This window comes from Electrophorus electricus, chromosome 3, assembly GCF_013358815.1.
Source record: "Electrophorus electricus isolate fEleEle1 chromosome 3, fEleEle1.pri, whole genome shotgun sequence".
Classification (NCBI taxonomy): Eukaryota; Metazoa; Chordata; class Actinopteri; order Gymnotiformes; family Gymnotidae; genus Electrophorus; species Electrophorus electricus.
Genome location: NC_049537.1, coordinates 5,214,484 through 5,236,787, shown reverse-complemented (window position 1 = coordinate 5,236,787; position 22,304 = coordinate 5,214,484). Strand labels below are relative to the sequence as shown.

The 22,304-nt window shown below is 39.6% G+C and overlaps 2 protein-coding genes across 25 annotated transcripts in view; one reads left to right on the top strand and one right to left on the bottom strand.

Moving 5' to 3' along the window:
- dock7 (dedicator of cytokinesis 7) overlaps positions 1-9,762 on the bottom strand; it is a 41,648-nt gene extending 31,886 nt beyond the window's left edge. For 5 of the 20 annotated variants that reach the window (XM_035524622.1, XM_035524623.1, XM_035524621.1 and 2 more), the window contains exons 1-8: positions 9,530-9,759; positions 6,682-6,784; positions 5,855-6,030; positions 4,548-4,616; positions 3,480-3,609; positions 3,125-3,337; positions 2,615-2,700; positions 2,450-2,516 (exon numbers count right to left, since the gene is read on the bottom strand). In XM_035524622.1, the coding sequence (XP_035380515.1) occupies positions 2,450-2,516; positions 2,615-2,700; positions 3,125-3,337; positions 3,480-3,609; positions 4,548-4,616; positions 5,855-6,030; positions 6,682-6,784; positions 9,530-9,567 (882 nt within the window). In that variant the 5' untranslated portion in view covers positions 9,568-9,759. Of the gene's footprint in view, positions 1-2,449; positions 2,517-2,614; positions 2,701-3,124; positions 3,338-3,479; positions 3,610-4,547; positions 4,617-5,854; positions 6,031-6,681; positions 6,785-9,529 lie in introns of all 20 variants that reach the window. The other 15 variants (XM_035524620.1, XM_035524619.1, XM_035524629.1 and 12 more) reach the window with 9 other exon arrangements.
- Positions 9,763-11,155: 1,393 nt separating this feature from the next.
- atg4c (autophagy related 4C, cysteine peptidase) lies at positions 11,156-20,690 on the top strand. Of its 5 annotated transcripts, none has more exons than XM_027026689.2 (12): positions 11,156-11,323; positions 11,462-11,519; positions 11,694-11,817; positions 12,034-12,117; positions 12,273-12,506; positions 14,428-14,752; positions 15,020-15,090; positions 15,553-15,707; positions 17,397-17,475; positions 18,239-18,315; positions 18,865-18,984; positions 19,464-20,690. In XM_027026689.2, the coding sequence occupies exons 3-12, from the start codon at positions 11,742-11,744 to the stop codon at positions 19,623-19,625; spliced, it is 1,383 nt and encodes a 460-aa protein (XP_026882490.2). In that variant the 5' UTR covers positions 11,156-11,323; positions 11,462-11,519; positions 11,694-11,741; the 3' UTR covers positions 19,626-20,690. The 5 variants fall into 5 exon arrangements, with proteins under 5 accessions (XP_026882490.2, XP_026882489.2, XP_026882491.2 ...); XM_027026688.2 differs by having other exon boundaries at positions 11,455-11,519; XM_027026690.2 differs by lacking the exon at positions 11,462-11,519.
- The last annotated feature ends 1,614 nt before the right edge of the window (positions 20,691-22,304 follow it).

Here is a 22,304-nt window from a genome sequence, read left to right as displayed (position 1 = left end):
GATCTTTTGGCAGCCTTTGACACAGTGAACCACAACATTCTTCTCTCTGTTCTTTCCAGGCTTGGTGTGACTGGCTCTGCTTGGAGATGGTTTCAGTCCCATCAGGTGACATGGAGAGGATCCACATCCAAACTGTGTAGACTCTCCACTGGTGTTCCACAAGGCTCAATATTGGGCTCTCTTCTCTTTGTATACTCGTTCTCTTGGTGATGTAATATCATGGTTTCTCCTACCACTGCTATGCCGATAACAATTATTTCCTTTCTTTTCCACCCTCTGACACGCAGGTCTCCAGACATATCTCGGCATGCTTGACTGACATTGCGTCATGGATGACAGCCCACCACTTGAAGCTCAACCCCAGTAAAACTGAGCTTTTGTTCATCCCAGGTACTCCCAACCCTTACCATGACCTCACTGTTTCCTTTGAGAGCTCCCTGGTATCCCCATCCGAAGCTGCCCGTAGACTGGGCGTAACTTTGGACAACCAGTTGCCTGTTCTCCACTCATGTTTCTAATCTAACCCGTTCTTGCAGATTCCTCCTTTGTAACTACGAAGGATTTGACCCTTTCTTTCGCAGGAAGCTACCCAGGTGCTTGTGCAGTCTCTTGTGATCTCAAAGCTAGACTCCTGCAATTCGCTACTTGCTGGTCTTCCTCTAAGAGTCATCAAACCTCTACAACTTGTCCAGAACACAGCAGCATGACTGGTCTTCAATCTTCCAAAGTTCACACGTTATTCCACTGATACGCTCCCTTCATTGACTCCCTTTAGCTGCATGCATCAGAATTAAAACCTTGATGCTTGCCTACAAAGCAAAAAATGGACCAGCCCCTTCATACATGAGGTCAATGGTCAAAGCCCAATCCGTACCTCGAGTACTTCGAACCTCAACTACGGCCTGGCTTGAAATGCCTTGCTTCAGGTCTCGTGGACGACCAAGCATCAATACCATTTTCTGTCCTGGCTCCAAGACCGTGGAATGAACTCCCGCTTGCTGTATTGTAGGGCACTGTTTGTTTTTTTTAATAAACTCTAGCACTTATTGTTTATAGCACTTATCATTGTTTAAGATAGAAGTGCAAATTACATAAGGTCTAGGTATCAGCATTCATCCCTGTATTCTAGTGCAGTGGTATGTTTAATTCTAACCTACTCTACTGTACTTGGATATATTCTGTGAGTAAATGACAAAGCACTTTTGTAAGTCGCTCTGGATAAGAGCGTTTGCCAAATGCCGTAAATGTAAAAGTAACTTTTGGTGTTGTGGTTGGCCATATTGCAGAACATCAGAGTTAAAGTGAAACACTGATTATGAAGGTAAAGTGCAAATTGTTGGCTTTAACTTGCATGGGGTGTGTAAGGGCACTTGCATGTTATTTAAATTGGATGAACCATTCAAGAAACTTGGTGTACACAGTAATGTAAGTAATTGAACAACGGCCTGCTCAGGAGTTACTTGACAGGTTCTTTACCAGAGAGCTACAAAAAGGTCTTGCAACAGGAGTCCATCACTGCTGAATGAACTGTCGGTAAGAGCAGGCCAACAAGAGACTGGAGGCAAAGTGTTGTGTCAAAATGTTTAGTTTTTGGGGTTTTTTTTGGTAAATGGTTGAGGCACAACAATGCACTGACAAGATTAAGAGTAGCTAGAAACCTGTGAGACCAGGGAAGAAAAACAGTAGTGGGTGACTGAGGAATTCTACCAATCTTGAAGAAAACCCATTAAGAACACCACCCCAAATGTAGACATACATCTATCTGTTAGAGCTTACCATAAAGAAAAGAACACATCACCTCTGTGGGCTTACAAAAAAAATTTAATTGTAAAACAAGCGGGAACCGGAAATAGCTGAAAAACACAGGACTGGTGGAGTAACATCAGGGAAGAAAGAAACCCAACATCTGTTCTTATATCTAAAGATCCGACACTAGCCAATAATGGGTTGCAAATGATATGCAACACCAAGTACTAAACATGACATGATCGATACAGCATTATGCATAAAGTATAAAAGACTATGTATAGAAGCCATGACTCCTGCATGGTTCAATTTAAGTGTCAGTAACACTGGATTAAACCTGACATTGTGGAGTCTAACATCCGCTACTGCTTAATTTCAACATCCAATTACTTATGGACTGCGCTGTATGCAAATCATTGCACCAGAGAAAATAAATTCTATTTGAGGGCAACCACCACTAACTGCCCTCAGGTATCATTCCCAAAGTGCAATGCTTATAGTGTTCAGTGCACACAAACTGTGTGAAAAAGAAAGAAATATACTGCATAAAGAAGAAAGCTGATCCATAGCCTTAGCATTCATGCGATACCTCCTCTGAACTTTACAGTACTTTAATAACCCAGGTTAAGGTCAGTTTTAACGATTTTGCAGAAGCATCCAAGTTTTCGAGCAACAAAGCGCAGAAGTAGGCATAACAGCTCACCTTTTTCTTTTCCTTGACATCGTATAAGGCCAAACTTGCGAATATTGGCTCAATTTCAATCTCAAACCTTTGAAGAAACAGCAGAGTCAGCAGAAAGGAGGAGTTAAGTTTTAATGGGAAGAAACAGAATGGAGCACTTTAAAGGCACTTTCCCCCTCAACTTACTTCAGGGACAAGCATTTGACGAGTAGCCGCTGTCCAAAGTGTTCCTTTGGGACATCAGGCACACAGTGCCGCTCGATTGGTTCTTCCTAAAGAAAGAAAAATTATAAATAAACCGAATATTAAAAAGATATACAAATAATTAACTTGGAGAGTCTGCAGTTCAAGAAAATATTTTTTTAAAATGCTTCAAAAGCAGTTCAAGCAAGTATAGCAGTGTATAAAGCAAGTCAGGTGCATTTCCTCAAAGTCCTTTGGAGATTTATGTAAAACATTTATTACACTTGCTTTTCCAGAAATTTTTTTTTTTGGCCCCAAGCCCGTTAACGTGAAATTTTAATTCTGTCGTATTTTAGTCAGGCAGAAGGATTTCAAAAATTAGTAAAAGCTTCATCAGGTTTTTGCCCTATTCGTCACAAAACTTTAGTCAATATGTTAAATGAACAAGTGAGCACCATCTCATAGGCTGTGATGCTATGGAAAAAGGTGAAAATCTCAAAAAAAGGTGCACACCTCCTCCAGAGCAGGGTGCAGAGCGAAGACCTCGCGGTGTCGGCTGGCTTTGCGATGCTCCTCATTGTGTCGGTCGATCTCCTCGTTGGGTGCTCGGTCGAGCAGGTGAGGCAGCAGGGCATCAGGCTGCGAGTTCTTCAGGTCAAATATGCTGCATGCCCAGCTACCCCGCGGAGTGTCATCGATGGACATGGACCTGCGCTTCAGCTCGTCCTGCGAGACAAGTGCGCATGCAGAAACGCACAGCGAGGAGACAAATTGGAAATACGGCAGCACCTCAAGCGACGTGACGGATCTGAGAGGCGGCTGCTGTCACTCAGGACGGCCGCGTCTGTGGAGGTAAGCAAAGCCTTACCTGATCATCCTGATAGCTGCTGGAATCTGGCAGCTCGTCTGACTCAAAGACCTGCTTGGGTAAACCTCTCTGTCTCTCCTTTTGCCTGTCCAGGGTGTTGGGGTTGAAGCCTGTACCTAGCTTGTGGTACCTGTGCCACCAAGACCAAAGGGCCAAAAAGACGCATTAGACAATAAATCAATCAATCAGTATAATCAAGGAGGAAAAGGGCAGAGTTTGAAATGAGCACTGACAAAATAACCCCAGCAAACCGAAATGTGCAATGTGTGACATCAGGACTACGAAAACTTTGCTGTCATCTCTTCCTGTACCAAACTGCACATGCTTCATGGTATTTCTGGTCATAACTATTGACAAACAGTTAAAAGCAACTACTAACGTTAGATAATTAGCAAGTTACAACCAGATATGTTTGTGCCAGTTCACGTAAAGCAGACTAGAACGACGTTCTTCATGCAACCTGATGGCACAATGGCCCTCAAACTGGGCAAAGCTTTTCACTCCAGAACAATGGAGGGCTTTGTGAGGCTATAAATGACCCTGTATCTGTGAGAACTGCAGCTTGTACTGGTCTAGTTTGCCACTGTTGACAAGCCATAGCAGGCTGTTTACAGTCTGCTACCAGAGTTAAGCGTTTCAGAGAAGAAGTACTGCTTTTCCAAAAGAAATCAGTATGACCTACAACTAGATAGAGACTGCAAGGATACGCCAGGGGGGAAAAAATAAAAAAATAAAAATAAAAATAAATAAAATCACTGGCACTTGATTAATAAAAAACCAACTGAAGTCCAAGTCTCAGCACGTCACTTTTTCCATCACAAAAAAAGGAAAGATTTTAGAGAAAAGTAAGAGCAAAGAGATAATCATAAGGGCATAAACAAAAGAAGAGTCACTTAAGCTTTGTAGGCACATGTTCAAGAGTAAAAAAGCAAAACAGGTCAGTTTCTCAGGAAAACAGTGCAAGATAACCTTAACTGCTAGAGAAAATGCTCAACATAACCCAATAATTTTACAATGAGCCTTGTACAAAAATGGTTTTGCTAAAACGCTGAAAGCTGTGTGCCTTACTTGCGGTTGACCACAGCCCAGTCCTCAGTGTAGGACCTGATACAATCTCGGACATGAGCATCATTGTCCCTGTAGAAACACAAGACGTGGAAATCAAACCCATCCATGCTCACAAATACAAATAACCCGCAGACGATGCAGGACCTGAGGATAACAAAGGGTATCTGCTGAACAACAGGAACATGCAGTAAACGCAGATGGAAAATTGGAAACTGCAGAATAAACCTAAAGCTCTGCTGAGGTATATAAATGTAAACAGATGATGGGTTTCATCGGATTCAAGCATTATTTACACCAGGAAGCTTTATTCTACTCATTAGTATGATGAGAGGATCTAAGAATATAACCTGTCTGAAGTTCCCACTCATATTGCAATACTACTCATCTGCTCCTTAAGGAAATTTTAAAAATAGACAGTGAGATTTTTAAAAAGCTTGTATTCCTCAGTCCTAGTTTGTCCAAAATCAAAACATGTTGAGAAGCCTCACTGTCCTGAATCAAAATAGCACAGCTTTGAGGTTAAATTCTGAGGATTGTGCCCTTTAATTTCCATGTTTTCCTTGCAATTACATGAACTCCACATATTTTTGTTCTTGCTGTTGTGCTATCTGCTGCTGACCAGAAGATGGGTTCCCCCTTTGCGTCTTGGTGATGATTCAAGATGTGCTGATAGTGTCCAGAGTGAACTTTTGCCTAGCGGTCACTGGGATGGTCCAGCCTCCCCACAAATCTCTACAATGACCAGTGCACTGTGGAACTAAGAGGAGCCAGTCTGAAGGAAAGAGTAAATCTCACCTGACCAAATCCGTTTTCCATTTATAGAAATATCCATGTGTAAATGTTCTGTATACAGTACATGTCAATGCCTTTTCTTTTGTGCATTAACAAATTCTACTGCAATGGCTCTGTTCATCCAGACAATCAGTCATAAAGAAATCAAGAGCACCTTATAGCTGGACACAACAGAGAACAACTATGTTCAGATTTTTATGTTACACGATAATCTGTTTTATTCTCTGTCTGCAATAAATAACTTAAAACAGACCTTCATCTTAATACGTTTCACCTTAGGAAGAAAGTAAAACATAGATTGCACCCCCCAACCTATACACCATTCACACAATCTGAATAGGGAAGATGTAACTATTAATAATTTAACTGTGAAGCAGCTATAGTTTCATCTTTGTCTTAAGTGTCATGTATCCACAAATCCATTAATCATTTTGTGATTGCAATCCATTCTGACCCATCATGCAGGGACAAAAAAAGAACATGTAAGCATCCCTAGCCTGGACACGCACACGCACCCTTCCTCTGTAACTGCCTGGCCCAAAGTGCGACACTCCCTGGGCATGTAAAGAACTTCAATGTCATCTGGAGGGAACTCAATCAGATCTCTCAGAGGTCCTGACTCCATGATGGGCGGGTGAGTAATCAAATACTCCTCAAAGTCCACTGGCTCCACGGCCTCAGTCAAAGGGACCTACAGAGAGCAGAAAAGGACATGTCAAGTGCAGCCGAAACAAAAAGACAACATGCCCAACCCAAAAATGCCCAACCCAAATCAACCCTTCTGAGTAGAGCATCTGAAATGCTGCAGGGTCCGTTGTTTACCACCATGGCTTAAACACACCTCAACAGGCGGTTTAAAAGGCACCTTGCTCGTTTCTTCTCACTACACAAACAGGTCCTTTCATTCAAAGAGCCCTGTACAGACCACAGTACTGTGTGGATAGCAGTGAGAGACACCATTCTTTTTTAAGGCTGCGATTTCAAGTGAAACCACCAAGTTCTGTTCCTAAAAAGCAGTCAGTTTTGTACTTTCACAAGTCAATTCATCATCTCAAGGCATCACAAATCCTCAAGGTGACAGCAATATAATGCACCAGAGGTGCATATTTAAACACTTTATAGTAATTCTTTTTACATTATGCTAGATTTTATGAAGGATTTTTTAACAACTTCATAGAAAGGCACTTTATTATAATGAATTACAAAGCCCATAAAATACCTGATTAGTAATTGCAAAGTGCTGAACAAACAGAAAATCAATTTAGTAAGGAACATGCTCATCTCTCTGGAAGCATATGAAGACAAAAAGTCAGACTACACTTTGTTTCTGTATCGTACTCACTGAATTGCTTGCTGCATTCCCACCCACGCTGAGGTGTTTGAGGAGCTGAGGAGACCCTCCATACTGACCAGCAATCTGCTTTCTCACCTCAGCAGCTACGGTCCTGAACAGAAGACAGACAGGGTCAAGTGCGAGGATCACGCATCCGAGAGAAAGTGCAGTAGACTACATACAGTAGTCAGACAGCAATTCCACGAAACAGCAATGAAAGTGCAAAGAAAACATGAAACAGGTAAATATCATTAAACCAAATATCATTAAACCAACCAAAGGTTGTGGACAATGATTAACCTGTACATGGGCCACAACAGAAGAGTTCATTCAGCTGAGAACATGCCTGAATCTACATCGTATACGATACGGAGAAGCTACCCGAAGCAGTGCACTGAGGAGTAAGGAGAAGGAAGAAAGGCTTCTGTGGCTATTGTTTATTCAAGAAGGCTCCATTCTGAATAATCCAAAACATATGAAAAGGCTTGTAAAGGCTTCATTTACAGGATCATTACTACAGCATTACTATTAGCACTCTTGGCTGGAGTGACTCACAATAGTGCTTCATTGTCTCCATAGAAGAACCCCCTCATGCTAGCACATTAGACCGCAGTATAAGGAAACCATTAACACAGAAAAACAAGAGTACGAAGACTACCCAGACTACATCCAGCAAAACTGGGACTGCACAGAAAAGCAAGCGAGGCAGAACAAAAACCATATTTATATTTTTAGTTGCTGATTTCACAGCCTTCTAGCACACAGAGCCATCCACCCCCCCTTTAGAGTTGCCATTTTAAAAGATGGCTGTCAAGATGTAAAGACAGTGTTCTAAAAATATATTGTTTACAGCACCCTTATTCTAGTCTACTGAAAAGATTTACCCATCCCCCCCCTCGCACAAGATGGGCCATGTTTCAGGGCCACTAAGCACAGAGAAGGCGCTTACAGCAAAGCACTCCAGTCAGCAGTGCCAAAGGGCTCATTTACAGTGGCCATCAAAGTGACTCTACCAAAGAATCTCCTTGAAGGAAATTACACACACAGCAACTGGTCTTGGGTACTCTCAAACGAAAGATTTAATCCTATGGGAGATTATAAAAAAATAATAATAATAGTAGTAGACTGCATCCCAGACAGTGAGCAGACAGCAACACCCTTGGCATCTTTGCTAATTGTGGATACACCTTTATTTACACTGCGCATTCCTCAAAGGGGGTGAGAATTACCAGCTTGTTTACAGAGAGTCTACAAGTTTTTCACAGATTAACTAGAGAGATTTGTACATTAAAACCCAAATTAAGTACAAAAAGAAACAGTAATTATGAATAAGGCCTTGCTTTGAGTTACTGTCCAAGTACTTTTTGTTCAATATGGGGGGGGGGGGAATCCAAGAACTAATGTGAAGAAAGCATCAACACTTGGTTTCACTTTTGACTCAACATTGTGCTTCAGATTTTTGTATTTCAGTTTCCATGTACATGCCCACCATTTCACTGCGCGTTATACTGTGTATGACTATGTATGTGACAAATAAACCGAACTTGAACTTATCCATATCATAGTATTTATGATTTAGTATTATTTAGTCAAAAACACATGAGTCAAACAGAACATCGAGGTTACGTCCATCCTAACAATCCAACATGAGAATTATTATATTAACACAAAGCTGGAAAAAGATACTTTAAGAAACTCAAGGTAGTCCATATCAGTAACATAACAGACTACTGACAGACTCAATTGCATACCTGAATACCACCCTCCAATAATTTCCTGGTATACAACAGTTGCAATGTAATCAGTGATAAAAATGATCAATGTTGAATACACATCTTAATTATTACTTAATGCATGAAACGTAATAGTCCAATGAAGAAAGCAAATCGACTCTTAAGTTTAGGCAACGGTGATATGATGAAAGATTTGATAGATTTTACATATGTAGAGCCACTGACAAGGCAGCATTAAGAAAATAACTTACAGTATTTCCGCTAAAGCCAACTACAGGCTTAGCCAGCGGTGATTTAGAGGGATGAGCACAGGCGTCTACGTAGTTCCCTCTTTTAAAAGCGCCACGCTTCTCATCCAAAGGAAAAAACGCATCACTGGAATCCTGAGATCCGCCAGCTATCAATACAGCAGTTATAGCAGCAGCTGCTCCAACCCCTCTCACGCCTATTGGTTTCATTATTAACCAGGCTACAAAAATCTCTACAAGAGATTAAGCGCTGGAAATAAGAGTGCTTACAACTCTCCCGTTTAATAGATGTTTTGATTCTAGCGACCCAATTCACTGAGTACATCAACATGAGCAACGTTATGGCATGCAGCTAACCTCGCAGCAACACCAGAAACAAACCCCTTCTGAGTGCACTGCAGAGCCAACGTACTTCTCCAATCACATTAAGACGCAAGGTGAAATTAAATGAGATGGTGATAATAGTTAAGTTATTGTCTAGTGGTAACATGTAGATTGCTTGATAACGATGTGTCAGGACCTCAGGCAATCTACAAATCACATAAATTAAATTCACTAGCGGGATCTAGCTACTAATCCTGATTTGGTCTGTCGAATATTAAATCTGAGTAAAGTTGTCTTCAAAAACCATCTTAACGTGTACGACAGAACAAACATATAATTCTTATCTTAGGGTGGGTCACTCGGGCATCTTTGCAACCTACAACAGCGCTAGGCTATGTTAGCAGCCATAAAGCGACTCTAGGCCTTATTTGGGAACGGTTTGCATGCTCACAAAAGGCAGCAATCCACGGGATCTAACCAAAAAACAGAATAAACCAGAAAATTAATAGCTCCCAACAGGATGTTACCTTCCAAAGCCGTACAAATCCTTACCTGCTTATTTTTTGGGCGAAGGCGCGGCGCTCAGCCATTGCTGTGGCCGCTGACTACTCGAATTCCCAAGCGCTCCAACCGCTCCGATGCTGCTGAAAGGGATCGACCTAAAGAGCGCAGATATTACCGTAAAACACCGCAAAGCGTCGCACACGGAATCTCGGACTCGGTGGGAAAATCATTTAGTCTAACTCGTGGACCATTGCGAACAGAAGCAATTGTATGGGCATCATTTTAAAAACAAAACGAACTAAAGCGAAAAAATATTTATAGTATAAATTGTCTGCGTTTCAATTATCTGCGGACACTGGAGGCGCATACAAAGGCGAGGTGAATGGATTCATATCCTGTGTGCACATTACAAAACAATGGAGCAGGAAATTATAGACCTTTATTATGTGTGAAGTGTATCCGCTCCTGAAATTTGTCACTTTCCCCCAAGGATCGCATTTATAATCTACAATTGTTGATGTAAACAATAAAAAAAATTTATAGATCGCATCTGAAAAGATTGTCTACTTATAAGTACATTAGTAAAAAAGAAGATAATCTTAGATAAAAGTACGATAAATAATTAGATTAAATAAAGCAAAATAAAACGGCAAAGCAATAAAAGTATACTAAATATTTATTAAAGTTAAAATATTTAGAGCTGCTTTGTTTAGCTGTATGTAACGTCGAAACAATGGATTGCTTCTCAGTTTTTTTTCTGTCTCACTTAGCTATCCTCAGTCATGGGCATTTTAAAAGACAGCATTTGATAATAGGCAATTAGGAACACGACCAGGAACTCTTATGTGAAATGCAAAAATTAAATATCAATCTTAATTATGAAATTAATGAACTATAATAATGTTTATATATTTGCTATGTAACTTACAAAATCTTATAAATCGTAATAATATTTTTAGAGTCCTTATAAGATTAGCCAAAATTCCACAGCTGACAAATATATGCATTTAAAGTTTATTTTTACTTATATTACATTGCTTTTTAATTTGAATTTGTATATAGGCTATTTTTAATTTGTATTTGTATATAGGTTTGATCCCACAGATCCTATTTATTTACAGTTAAAAATAAGTTGTATTTTTGATAAATGTATCACATAGCAAATAAATGTATCAATTATCTACCATATTAGTGCTTGAATGATTGTCTCTGTTAAAGGCTTTATTGTCATTTTCATGAATTACATTTTTTCTACTATGAACAGAGAAAACTATAGGTTAAAACATCATGCTGCAAAAATGACATGAAAGGGGCACAGGTCTAGAAAAGGCAGCAATGATTAAAAATGAAAAAGATGCACCCTAATTTAAAACAGATTATGGAAGTGGCACATTTTAAAATCAAACTAAATTAAATGCCTTGGTCCATAATGATCCAATATATGTTGATATTATTTCTGAGAATTAACTAATTTCTTAGAGTTCTGTCCTTATGTAACATGGAAATTCATTGTTCACCAAAATGTATGACATAACAAAAGAAAATCTGTGTCACAATGCACTATAATTACAGTTTCAGACAAATGTCTCGCAGTGTTAGGATGTTGCCAGCGTGTGCGACGCTCAAACGTACCGCCCACAAGTTACTCGGAAACACCGCGAGACCAATAAAATGAGAGGATACTTCCTGAAAATGTAAACAAAAGTGACGTGCAGGAGAGTTGATAAATGTTTCAGGGAGTTTGGTCAAATAGTTGTTTGTTTCCATTAGTTAGTATATGTATGATACCTGAGTGATTTTACAATCGGTATTATCCTGTCGCTGTTCCTATGTTTTCCTAAGGTCTGTATCGCCAGCTAGCTTGCTAACTGTTTACTTATCCACTAGCTACTAGCTCGCTGTCTTAACTAGCTAGAAGATGGCTTAACCTAGAGACAGATACTAACATGCCCTCCCAACATTGTTCTGCCAAGAATGTAGTCGACACAGGAAACTAAGAATTCTCCTGCTATAGTCGTCTGGGTTTTCAAGCGTGGAGGTAGGCAGTTAGCTAATTGTTGAACGTTTAGCCAACTTTTTTTTTTAAGTAAAGTTTCACAGAGAACTTAAACCAACTCTTTACACCTAGCTCGCTATTTAGCTAACCTATGGTAGCTGGCGAGCTACCTGGCTCTCTTGGCGAACTAGCTAACGTTGTGTACGTTTTTAATAGCACTAGGAGACATTGCATTGTGATGGGTTCTACTCTGTGGTGGATGAAATGGAGGCTAAAGGGACCGACGAGGTGGAGAAATTAAAGTCGAGGTTCATGTCAGCATGGCACAGTGTGAAGTACAGTAAGTTCTGGGGTGACTGACTCACCATTCTCAGGTGTACAGTCTTCTAACGGGTTTACTATATAGCCAGTAAATAGTTTACGAAGGGTTATCTTCCTACTAACAGCCTGTGTTATGTCATTCCTCATAGATGCCAAGCAATTCTGTTGTCAGATAATTATAATAACATACTTGCTGTTTTAAAACTCACAATACAGCGCAGCTGTTTTATTATAGGTTGGGTGTTGAAAACAAAAACTTCATTTAGTCGCAATTCTCCGGTATTCCTGCTGGGGAAATGTTATCATTTTAAGGCAGAAGGTAAAATAAACGCCACACTCACACCCACACAGCCACAAACGTACTCCATTGTCTCTCACTCTGCAATGCCTGATTAGTATTTCCTCACAGTTGAAGTCCTTGACAAATTACTGCATCAGGCTGTGCTGGCACTGATTGCTCTTTGGTGTCCGCAGATGATGTAAGCCCTACAGAAACCTGTAGCACTGATGCGATGGATGGTGACTCTGTCTTGGGCAATGTCGATGGATTTCGAAGTGACTTTGCCTCCAGAGTGTGGCTAACCTACCGGGAGGAGCTTGCCCCCCTGCCAGGCTCAACTCTTACTTCAGACTGTGGTTGGGGCTGTACTCTCAGGGCAGGACAGATGATGCTGGCTCAAGCACTTTTACTTCATTTCTTAGGGAGAGGTCAGTTCAAGTGTTAAACATTTTGGAGTTACGATGCTCTTCATCTACTTTCTTTGTTTGGATTTGTCAGAGTCTCATTGTGATTCTGAGAAACTTGATGTACTCAGTTGGAATGGGTAAAGTAGAAATTAAGTCATTCTCATTGTTTACTTGAGGTGAAACGACCATATTGGTTGTTAGATTTTTTAATGCATTTTAGAGTTACTGATCATACTGGTCAGGAGGAAGTATTAAAATGTTAAGTCAAAGCTGCAATTTTATAGAGTGCTTTGTTAACTGGATAGTTATGTTGTTCCAAAAACTACTGTAATACAAACAATGGTTTAAAAAAAAGCCTAATACTGGATTAATATATTCAGAAAAACAGGGGTTTTTTGTAGTGTACATTTTAATAGGAAATATTTGAAGTCCCTCATTCACTCATTTAGAAACGGAAAGTTTCTTAAAGGTACAATAAATGCAGTTTTAAATTACATACAATACCAGAACCTGGTAGTTTCCAGTGGAGCTAATCCAGATGATCAAAAATATTTCTAAGAGGAGAGAGCTAAATGGAGAAAAAATAGAAGCCCAAACATTAAGTTTCTACAGTGGCCAACACGACACAGTCATTGCTTCCTAATTTAAGTGTTGTAACAAGCCATCTGTTTAGCAGTGAGTGAGTAATATGGAATTTCATCCAATACAGGCCCGTCTAAAACATAAGCATTGCCTAAGAGCTAAGAAGAGTTATGCAATCTTGGTTAATGGCCTTATTTATGTACAATAGACCTATTACTCAACTTCAGATCAAGACCCAAGTAAAATTCAGATATGATCATTTTAAGAACCTTTAAACTGGTTCAGTAACCATTTTTGTAACCGATTAATTGAATCAGAACTAGCTCTATATCCAGATAGTACTGTCTGTAGGGTTGTACCACTAAATGAACTTGGGACTAGTGAGCATGTTTCAGATACAACTCAATAACTTTAATGCATTCATTTGATTACAACAGGAATGACAAGGCAGAATTTTCTATTGTCAGCCAAGTCTGTTTAAAAAAAAAAAAAAAGCAAGTGAACAGAAATCACTATTCAGATCACTATTTGGATTTGCTGTTAAATTCATATATGAAACCATACTTGATCTAGATATTCTTGTGGAATTCAAAAGGGTTGAAGTTGAGATTCATTTTCAAATGGTAAGTAGGGTCTTCTATTACTGAGCTCAGCTACATTTAAGATGAACAGGTGATCTCACCTTACACTTTAGTGCCTCTATTCAGAAAACAATATTTAAGCTCACTTGGTGCCTGTGAGTAATTTGAAATATGTCATTACAAAAATCTTTCTCTATAAAGTAACTGATGGCTGCTAAATCACATTTATTAATCAATTACATGATCTGACACTTAGGAAGGTCATTACCTTAATTCTTCAGAGCCAAGCCTGGCACCCTTTATGACCCCCGTCACTCCTACCCATGCCAGTTTAGGTTCCCACTATGTTTGTAAGGCTAAAATGCAGTAAAAATGAATTACTGGTCGCACTGAATCTTGTAATTGGACTGTTCTTTAAGTATTAGCTCTGCTCATTAAAAGTCAAATGTGACTGTAAAATACCTCTGCATGATTTAGAGAACTTTATTTGAGGACTTCTGAAAGACATTTTTGTCGCTCCTCAGTGCACCATATGGACAGTTCTAGCTTTTTAATTGACTAATTATTAAAGTAAAGATTACCTAATTAAAGTACTCATAATTACATAGGTTTTAGGAAACTGTAAAAAGCATAGACATCTGTTTTACTTGTGTCTATCCTCCAGCAAGGTTTGTAATATGCAAATTTACCCCAGGAAAAAAAAAAACAATTATTTAGGCTACAGGTCATCATATTTATTAGATATTGTAAGGACCTTTTTGCATTCCATTTTTTCTCAGAGTGGATTTGGCCCGGGGCATTGAGACTAGAGCCTATGGATACAGAGACAAGGACCAGCAGCGCAGCACGGCGACTGGTGGCCTCACTCGAGTCTTCGTTCCAGGGAGAGAGGCCAAGGGCCAGCCAGCCCCTCTACCAGTGTCCGGGTGGGGCAGAGGAGGCAGATGCCCACCTGAAAGAGGTGTACCACCGCACTATTGTGACCTGGTTTGGAGACACACCATCTGCCCAGCTGGGAGTCCACAGGCTGGTACATCTGGGCATGACTTCAGGAAAAAGAGTGGGCGATTGGTACGGACCTGCAGTAGTGGCACACATCCTCAGGTTGGTGTTCGTTTATACCTGTGGCCAACGCCTGTATCCTGCAGAGATGGACGTGTTTATGTAGGTCAGTCAGAATTTAAATGTTGTTTAGCTCTGAGCAAGGGCTACTTAATTAATCATATATTATTTGTAAGATTACAAGTCCATGCAACCTGATAAATTGAACGTGTTCTGCAGAGTGCACTTCATCTCTGTTTTGAAGTTTTGTCATATACATCATAATTAAAAGCCCTGTCTTCTGCCATATGGTAACTGTGGGGTGTTTAGGAAAGCTGTGGAGGAGGCAACAGACCCGGGCCTACGAGGCGTGAACGTTTATGTGGCACAGGACTGCACAGGTGTGAAAAATGACTGACGGGTCTGGGGCTATGTAGGAGCTGTAGGCTGAGATAGATAGCTCATGCTTGAGTTAGAGGTTCTGAATTATTTTCATTTTGCAATTGTTTGTCTTGATCCAATTAACTGGTGTTTTTATAAATACTTTGACAAAATAAGTGCTGAAAGGTTTTCAGCTAGATCATTGTCCTTGGGATGCTTGAATATATATTTTTTTAAAGTTCCAATTTTTGGAGGTTGTTGATGGTCCTTTTTTTTATATCTATATGTATGCACCAATTAACTAGCATTTTTACTAATTCTCCTAGACGCGTGTGTGGTAACTAGTGCTCTTTACTCTTGTTTAGTTGCGTTAAATACAAGAAAGAGCTAAGGATATGCACTCAGACTCACACGTTTGCAGCTGAGCATGAGTGGCAGATGAATGACCTTAGCATGACCTCAGTGTTATCGATTAACTGCAGTGTACAGTGCTGACGTTGTTGAGAAGCACTCAGCACGGGCAGACGCGCTCCGGGGCCCTGAGGGGTCTCCTGCTGACAGCACGGCAGTCATCATCCTCATCCCTATCAGACTGGGTGGAGAGAAGATTAACCCCGACTACTTCAACTTTGTCAAGGTGAGGAAGGTTATCTGCAGTGCTTCTGCTCCTTCATGACGATAGCGCTTATCTAGTCAGTGTTTATCAAAGTCTGGCAATCATGCGTTTAAGTAACGTTGTATACTGTCATTTAAATATACTGTCCACTCTGACTGTCTCAGTGAAACCTTTTATTTTATTCAGAAAATACTGATGGAGTTGTGTGTCCATGCTAGATCGTTTTCTGCTTGTTTGATGGCATCTTTCAGATGACGTGAATATAGTACTTCCATCATAAATTCATGTTTCCTTTAATGGCCGATCTGGAATAAGCCATGCATGTAAAGTGTCTTCTTTGCTCCTGTGGATATAGGAAGAAAGACTGTAAATTGAGGCAGAGAACTACACATGATTATCATTGTTCATAAGTTCATAAGACATATAGGGAGACTTTATGGCTTGACTCTCACACCATCCCGCATCAGGTTCCTAAACATTGCCAAAAAATGAATGAAACCTCCCAATATATTCATTAACATGCCAGTTTTTTTCTCAGCACTGAACTCAAATCAGAATGTCAATCACAGTGACCACTGATGATAAAGTGCCTAGTGTCAGTTGCAGTGATAAAATAATTTAACAAATTATGTTTAGAAATTCAAAAACATTTCAAAACCATTCATTTACATCACGCTTTTATCCAAAGCGACTTACAATTATGACTGAGTACAACTTGAGCAATTGAGGGTTAAGGGTCTCGCTCAGGGGCCCAACAGTGTCAACTTGGCAGTGGTAGGGCTTGAACCAGCAACCTTCCAATTACAAGTCAAGTGCCTTAACCACTGAGCTACCACTGCCTGGATTTCATAAATTCATGGAAAGACAAGCCAAGGGAAAGTCATGCTTAGGTGGTCGGTTGTGTAGTGTATGTATGTTACGATGTCTTTCCTAATGACACTCTGCCTATACTTTCAAAGGTTTTTAGGTTTTTTCTTTTTTTCCAATTTGTCAATATTAAATGTATAGTCTCTTGTATTTGCATTACGGTATAAGCTTTGCTAGACTATAATTTCCCAAATGACAGTTTCTTTATTGCCAAGTCACTGTTTTTATAGGGCTTACTTATAGAGGTGAACCAGTTTAGGCATAGGCAACCAGCCATACACACACACACACCCACACACCCACTCAGTCACAGTACACTCATTTATGCATCCCATCATAGTAGGACTTTGGACTATCAATTGGAAGGTTGTGTGTTTGAATCCCGGATCTGCCATGCAGCCACTCTTGGTCTCTTGAGCAAGGCCAGGAACCCTTTTGGCCCCAGAGATGCTGTACAATGGCTGACCCTGTGCACTGACCCCAGAAAGAAGCTGGGATATGTGAAGATGAGCATTTCATTGTACTGTACATGTGTATATGTGTGTGTATATATATGACAAAGGCATTCCATCTAGCATAGTTCTTCTAGTAATACACCCACATTACTGTTTCTAGTATCGTACTAAGGTTCTCTGTATTACTTATATCACAGTGCAGATTTTCAAGCAGTTTAATCTGTAAAGGATGAATTTATTTAATATTCATCAGGGACAATATATTTACATTTTATTTATGATTCTTCGTGCAACTGCAAACTCTTATTTTAACCATGAGTGTCCTTGAAAAGTTAATGATGAAAATGGTGTGTGTTTATTAAGTGCCAGCATCACTTATTCTCACCAGGGCATTTTAAGTCTGGAGTACTGTATTGGTATCATCGGAGGTAAACCCAAACAGGCCTACTACTTTGTTGGATTTCAAGGTGAGTCTCTTAGTCTGAAGCTCATTTTGTAAAACATTTTCCAAGAGTTCAAAGAGAACAAGCAAGTTAATACATTCTACAGAGAAGTGAGCCCTATCAGTGAAAGAGTGCTTATTTTATTTTCTCTGACCCATCAAAAATGGTGCCCCATTCATCACGTATGAGCATCCCAGAGCGGAGCCGTAATAGATTTCCATAAGTAGTGTGCATAAATGTCTGTGCCAGCCAGAGTTGCTCACTCTCCATCACCTTCAGCAGCCTGTGGGAACCTTCAGTTGTACATGCTGGCAGTCAATATTTACCCATTTACATTTTAGCAATTTGAAGTACAGCTAGCGATGATGTCTAAATGACAAGCAATACATTCTCCCTGTCAGAGCCGGCCTGCTGCTTGCATTTATCATATGCAAATAACTGAATATAATTGCGTGTTTGTAAAGGTAATTCCCTTGCACCAAAATTAAATAACAGCCCCCTTTTGTGCTGTAAAGAATATGCTTGGTGCAACCAGATTTGATTATGGAGGGTTTTAATCCAATACAGTTCAGGAAGGACTAAGCGGAAGAAAAAAAAAAAAAAAAAAGCAGAAAAGATCAAAGAAAATCCGGCATATTCGGGTTAAATCGTTAAGAACCTAGCGGAATCTGGGGATGACTTTGTGCTACTCTGCATAGGAATTGAGAAAGCATATGCATTATAATAATCAGGGTGGGTTTTTTTTTTTTTTTTTTTGAATAACTTGTCTTTTGTTTTGTCCTTGTAGATGACAGCTTGATTTACATGGATCCTCATTACTGTCAGTCTTTTGTGGACGTCAGCAAAAGTGATTTTCCTCTGCAGGTAATGTGAAATTACAAAAAAAACCTGACCGCTGTCTAGTGTTGTGAATTTAATAGTTTCTGTTAGTACTTAAGGGTATGAATCTTAAAGTAACCCTCAGCACTCAATTACTGATCACGAGAGTGGATTTACTTCTCCATCTGACAGGACGCATCTCCCACATTCTGAAATATGTACTGTTATATATATATCAGCGCCAGCTTACAGTAGTATAATATCCCATTCCTTTTTTCCCCCCAGCATCATAACTTATTTTTATACTTTTACATGCAATATGCGGTGTGACGGACTGAAATATCGATCCATTCCTTTGGCTTGTCAGTCGTAGTCATCTAATACCTAGAACTGAGCATAGGTTTAAAAGAAACACTTTGGGGTGGGACATGTTGAGACATGTTTGATTCGTCTGGTTCACGCAGGTGTCAAAAGCCTGTTCTGTGAGGCTTGGAGCAGCTGCTTGCATTAATTTAGGTCTGTTGGATATAATTTTTCTATTCTACAAGATGGGTATTTCACTACTATCAGAATTCGCATTACTTGTTGTTTTAGTCATATCACTGCCCGTCACCAAAGAAGATGCCCTTCATCAAAATGGACCCCAGCTGCACTATTGGGTTCTACTCAAGAAGTGTTCAAGACTATGAAAGAATCAGCAATGAACTGTCCAAAGTAAGTGAAACTTGGCACACGTCTACTAGTTTTAGAATACAAAATTTAATTGTAACTGTTTACTGTGCATATGACAATACTCTTGAATCTTTAGTGAGATTTACAAGCAAATAAATACATTTTTGAGTGTGTTATAGTAAGACTCGATGAGACACATCTGATGTTAGATGATTTGGACTACTAACTGGTGCCTTGCTTAAATTAGGAACGATTGCGGTGTATATAAAACCTGCCAGCAGGTGGCAGCATTTAGCTGTGCAACAATAACAATCAACATGCTGGTGTTTGTGATCCGCTGGAGGAATGGCCCTTAACAGGGAGTGCAGACTTTTGCGGCATTCCTGCCTCATTGTCTACATTTTAGATGAATTAAAAAAAAAAAAAAACTGATTCATTATTAACTTGAAATATAGTTTCAATGGCTTTTGTTTCTCATAAATTCTTTTTGTACGTGCTTCTGTATGGGATGTGTGGGATAGGTGCTGCAGCCGTCACCGAAAGAGAAGTACCCAGCGTTCACCTTCATGAAAGGACATGGCAGAGATTATGAACTGTCTGTGCCTGTGGAGAAGAGAGAGTGGCCCTTCATCCAAAGCACGCAGAAAGCAGGGGCCAGTGCAGGGGACTTTGTGCTGCTGTGAGTTAGGGCCAGGAACCTTTACAGAGTGAGAATGCTGTTTGGGATGTGGTGTTTGTTTTCAACACACTGATTTTAAAGACTGTCCGTGGGGAATGTCAGAGAAATATTACCCATTCTGTGGTTATGTTGCTTTTTGCCTAGTGCACTCCATATCACAAAGACCAGGCAAGACAAACCACTCCTAAGTAGCACTCCAAGACTGACATATTCTATGAATATGAACCCTGGTTTCAAATCAAAACACTTATTTTGGCTTGCATAGATGTTCCCATTCAAAATATATGCATTTCCTATGTATCAAAGACATTTTCAAGGCTTTGTTATGATGCCATCCAATGATCACGTGTGTAACAAGCTTCCAGTACCTATGTTACTGTTTAAAAAATGAGATAAAACTATCTGTTTTTCTGGAAGAGAAAAGGCTTGGCTGAAAGTGATCAGCTTGTCATTGTACAGATTTACAACACAGAGCACTATGTGCTCTGACTGAAGAGAAGTGAAAAAGTGTGTACTTGTAGGCTTGTAAAATCTACACAGCCTTTAAAGATATGTAAAAGTGTCTTTTGCTAGCATGCAGTATGAAATGCTAACACAAAAGTTTTCAAACTCTTCAGTGCGTCTTGATGTGTTATGGAGATACGAGGAAAATGTAGCATTCTTACACATAGATATAAACCCACACACACACACACACACACACACACACACACACACACTGTAGAATGGTGAGTAAGAGTGTTCCTTGTATCATAATGAATCTATAATGTGTATGTTTAATTACTGGGGGTTTTTCTGGCTTTAAATTTAACCTCACTGGGTTCAGTATACCTAAAAATTGTGGGTCATCATTTGATATCAGTGCTGCTAAAACCATGACGTGAGACTTGATCCCCATAAATCAGTGCCGTAGCAGAAAGATTGATGGTCAGTGAAGGTTTTATCCAGTTGTCTTGCCTATAGGCATGTTTAATTATGTCATAGTCTCAAGTTCTCTAGCTTTTGTATTGCTTTAGAACCCCTAAAAACTTTTAGTTGCAACAATTAAAAAAAAATGGTGAACTTAAAAGTTCTTATGATGTCTGTCTTAATATTGTAAAGGTTATTCTGAAATTACTTTGGTAAAATTAATTGTATTACCGGTTGGTGCAAACCAAAGTGTTTGATACGACATACAGCTGTAACACTAGGTCTTTTATATTTTGTTACTTCCTAGGTTGTGTGAAAAGAAAACATTAACATTTGTAGAGAAGGCTAAAACCATTGCAGACTTCGAGTTCACACATGCTTGTTTTATCGAAATCAGTTTTCACTATATTTATTAATATTTTGGTGTGCTTTGATGGGCTGTGACATAGAATAAAGGGAAAAATCTTGGGTAGATTTTTTTTTTTTCTAGTTTCTACTTAAGTACATAAACATTTTGCTTATAGTAGCCTACATTTGTTATTTTAATTGTTTAAGTAGCTTTCTGACAGTTGTGCAAGAATACAAATAGCTAAAAATGAATTGTACCGGTTAACTTCTCACCGCAGTAGGCCAAGAAGGGGAAGAACTAAAATTTGAGACAGACAAGTGGGGATTGTACACTCTTTAGAGGAAAAGAACATTTCCTTGTGTTGGATTCAGTGTTGCCATGGTTAATCCTTCTGTTTCTGTTCCGTTTGAGCAATGCTTGTGCTATTTTCATGTTAAATACAAATTCTTGTATCTAAAAGGCCATGGCCTTCGATTCTGAGCCGTTTGGGGGAACAAGCTGGTCTTCTGAGGGCCAAAGCAGAAGAATCAGCTTTCTGTTTATGCCACTGCATGTCGTGAAGACAGAAGTTGTGGAGTACAATGTGGCCATCGATTCGAAATGCTTTTCGGCACTTGTGCCTGTGATCAGTAAATTCATTCTTGGCTGTTTTTAGGAAACGGCGCACAGAAGAGAGGAAAGGCGTGTTAGCAAAGAAGAATGCAGCAAGATGCCGACCATTCTGTGAGTGTTGCATGAAAGGGCACTTGTGCTCCAGGGCATCAGGGCTTTGTGGGGACTTAGTGTTCTGCCTGAATTTACGATGCTGGCTGTATGAATATTTGATTAATGAGCCATGCTCTCCGGGGGGTAAAAGCTGTATCCCAGCAGGGGCTGCAGCACAACACCGGGCCTCGACACTCCGTTTTAACACAGCTGCCAATAGAGGCATTGATTGCTGCAGATTCCTGAAAAATCTAATCTGTGCTGCCTAGCAAATTCCACACATGAATAAAAGCAGTAATCCTATGTAAGACATTGAGGTCCAGGCAGATAGACTAAATTAATTGATCACATGTTGAGAAGAATTCATTGTTTTCTCTCATTTCGCACTTATCTTTGCATTATCTGTTCATCAAGACAGTTTGGTCGTTGATCTAGGCTATAGATCTCAAGTCTGCAATGCAGAAGTGTGTTTTGTTTTTTGTTTTGTTTTTTTATTTTATTGTTTTTGTTAGTTTTTTTTTATTTATTTAAATGATGTAAAAACTAATGTGATTAAACTAAATGGTACGAAATCAGAAAACCCCTGGACATTTTCCCATATGGGACTTTGCATCCTTCCAAGGCTTGTACTTCATAAACTTGTAATGCTGAAATAAAGATCTGATGTGAATATGAGAACCAACAAAAGAAGCAAAACCTCAAAATGAGTTCTGTATGCAC

Coding starts and splice junctions, on each gene's coding strand:
- atg4c (XM_027026690.2), top strand. CDS start 11,742: ATGGAGGCTAAAGGGACCGACGAGGTGGAGAAATTAAAGTCGAGGTTC. Junction 12,507..14,427: donor ACTTCATTTCTTAGGGAGAG/GTCAGTTCAAGT, acceptor ATTTTTTCTCAG/AGTGGATTTGGCCCGGGGCA. Junction 15,708..17,396: donor ACTACTTCAACTTTGTCAAG/GTGAGGAAGGTT, acceptor TATTCTCACCAG/GGCATTTTAAGTCTGGAGTA.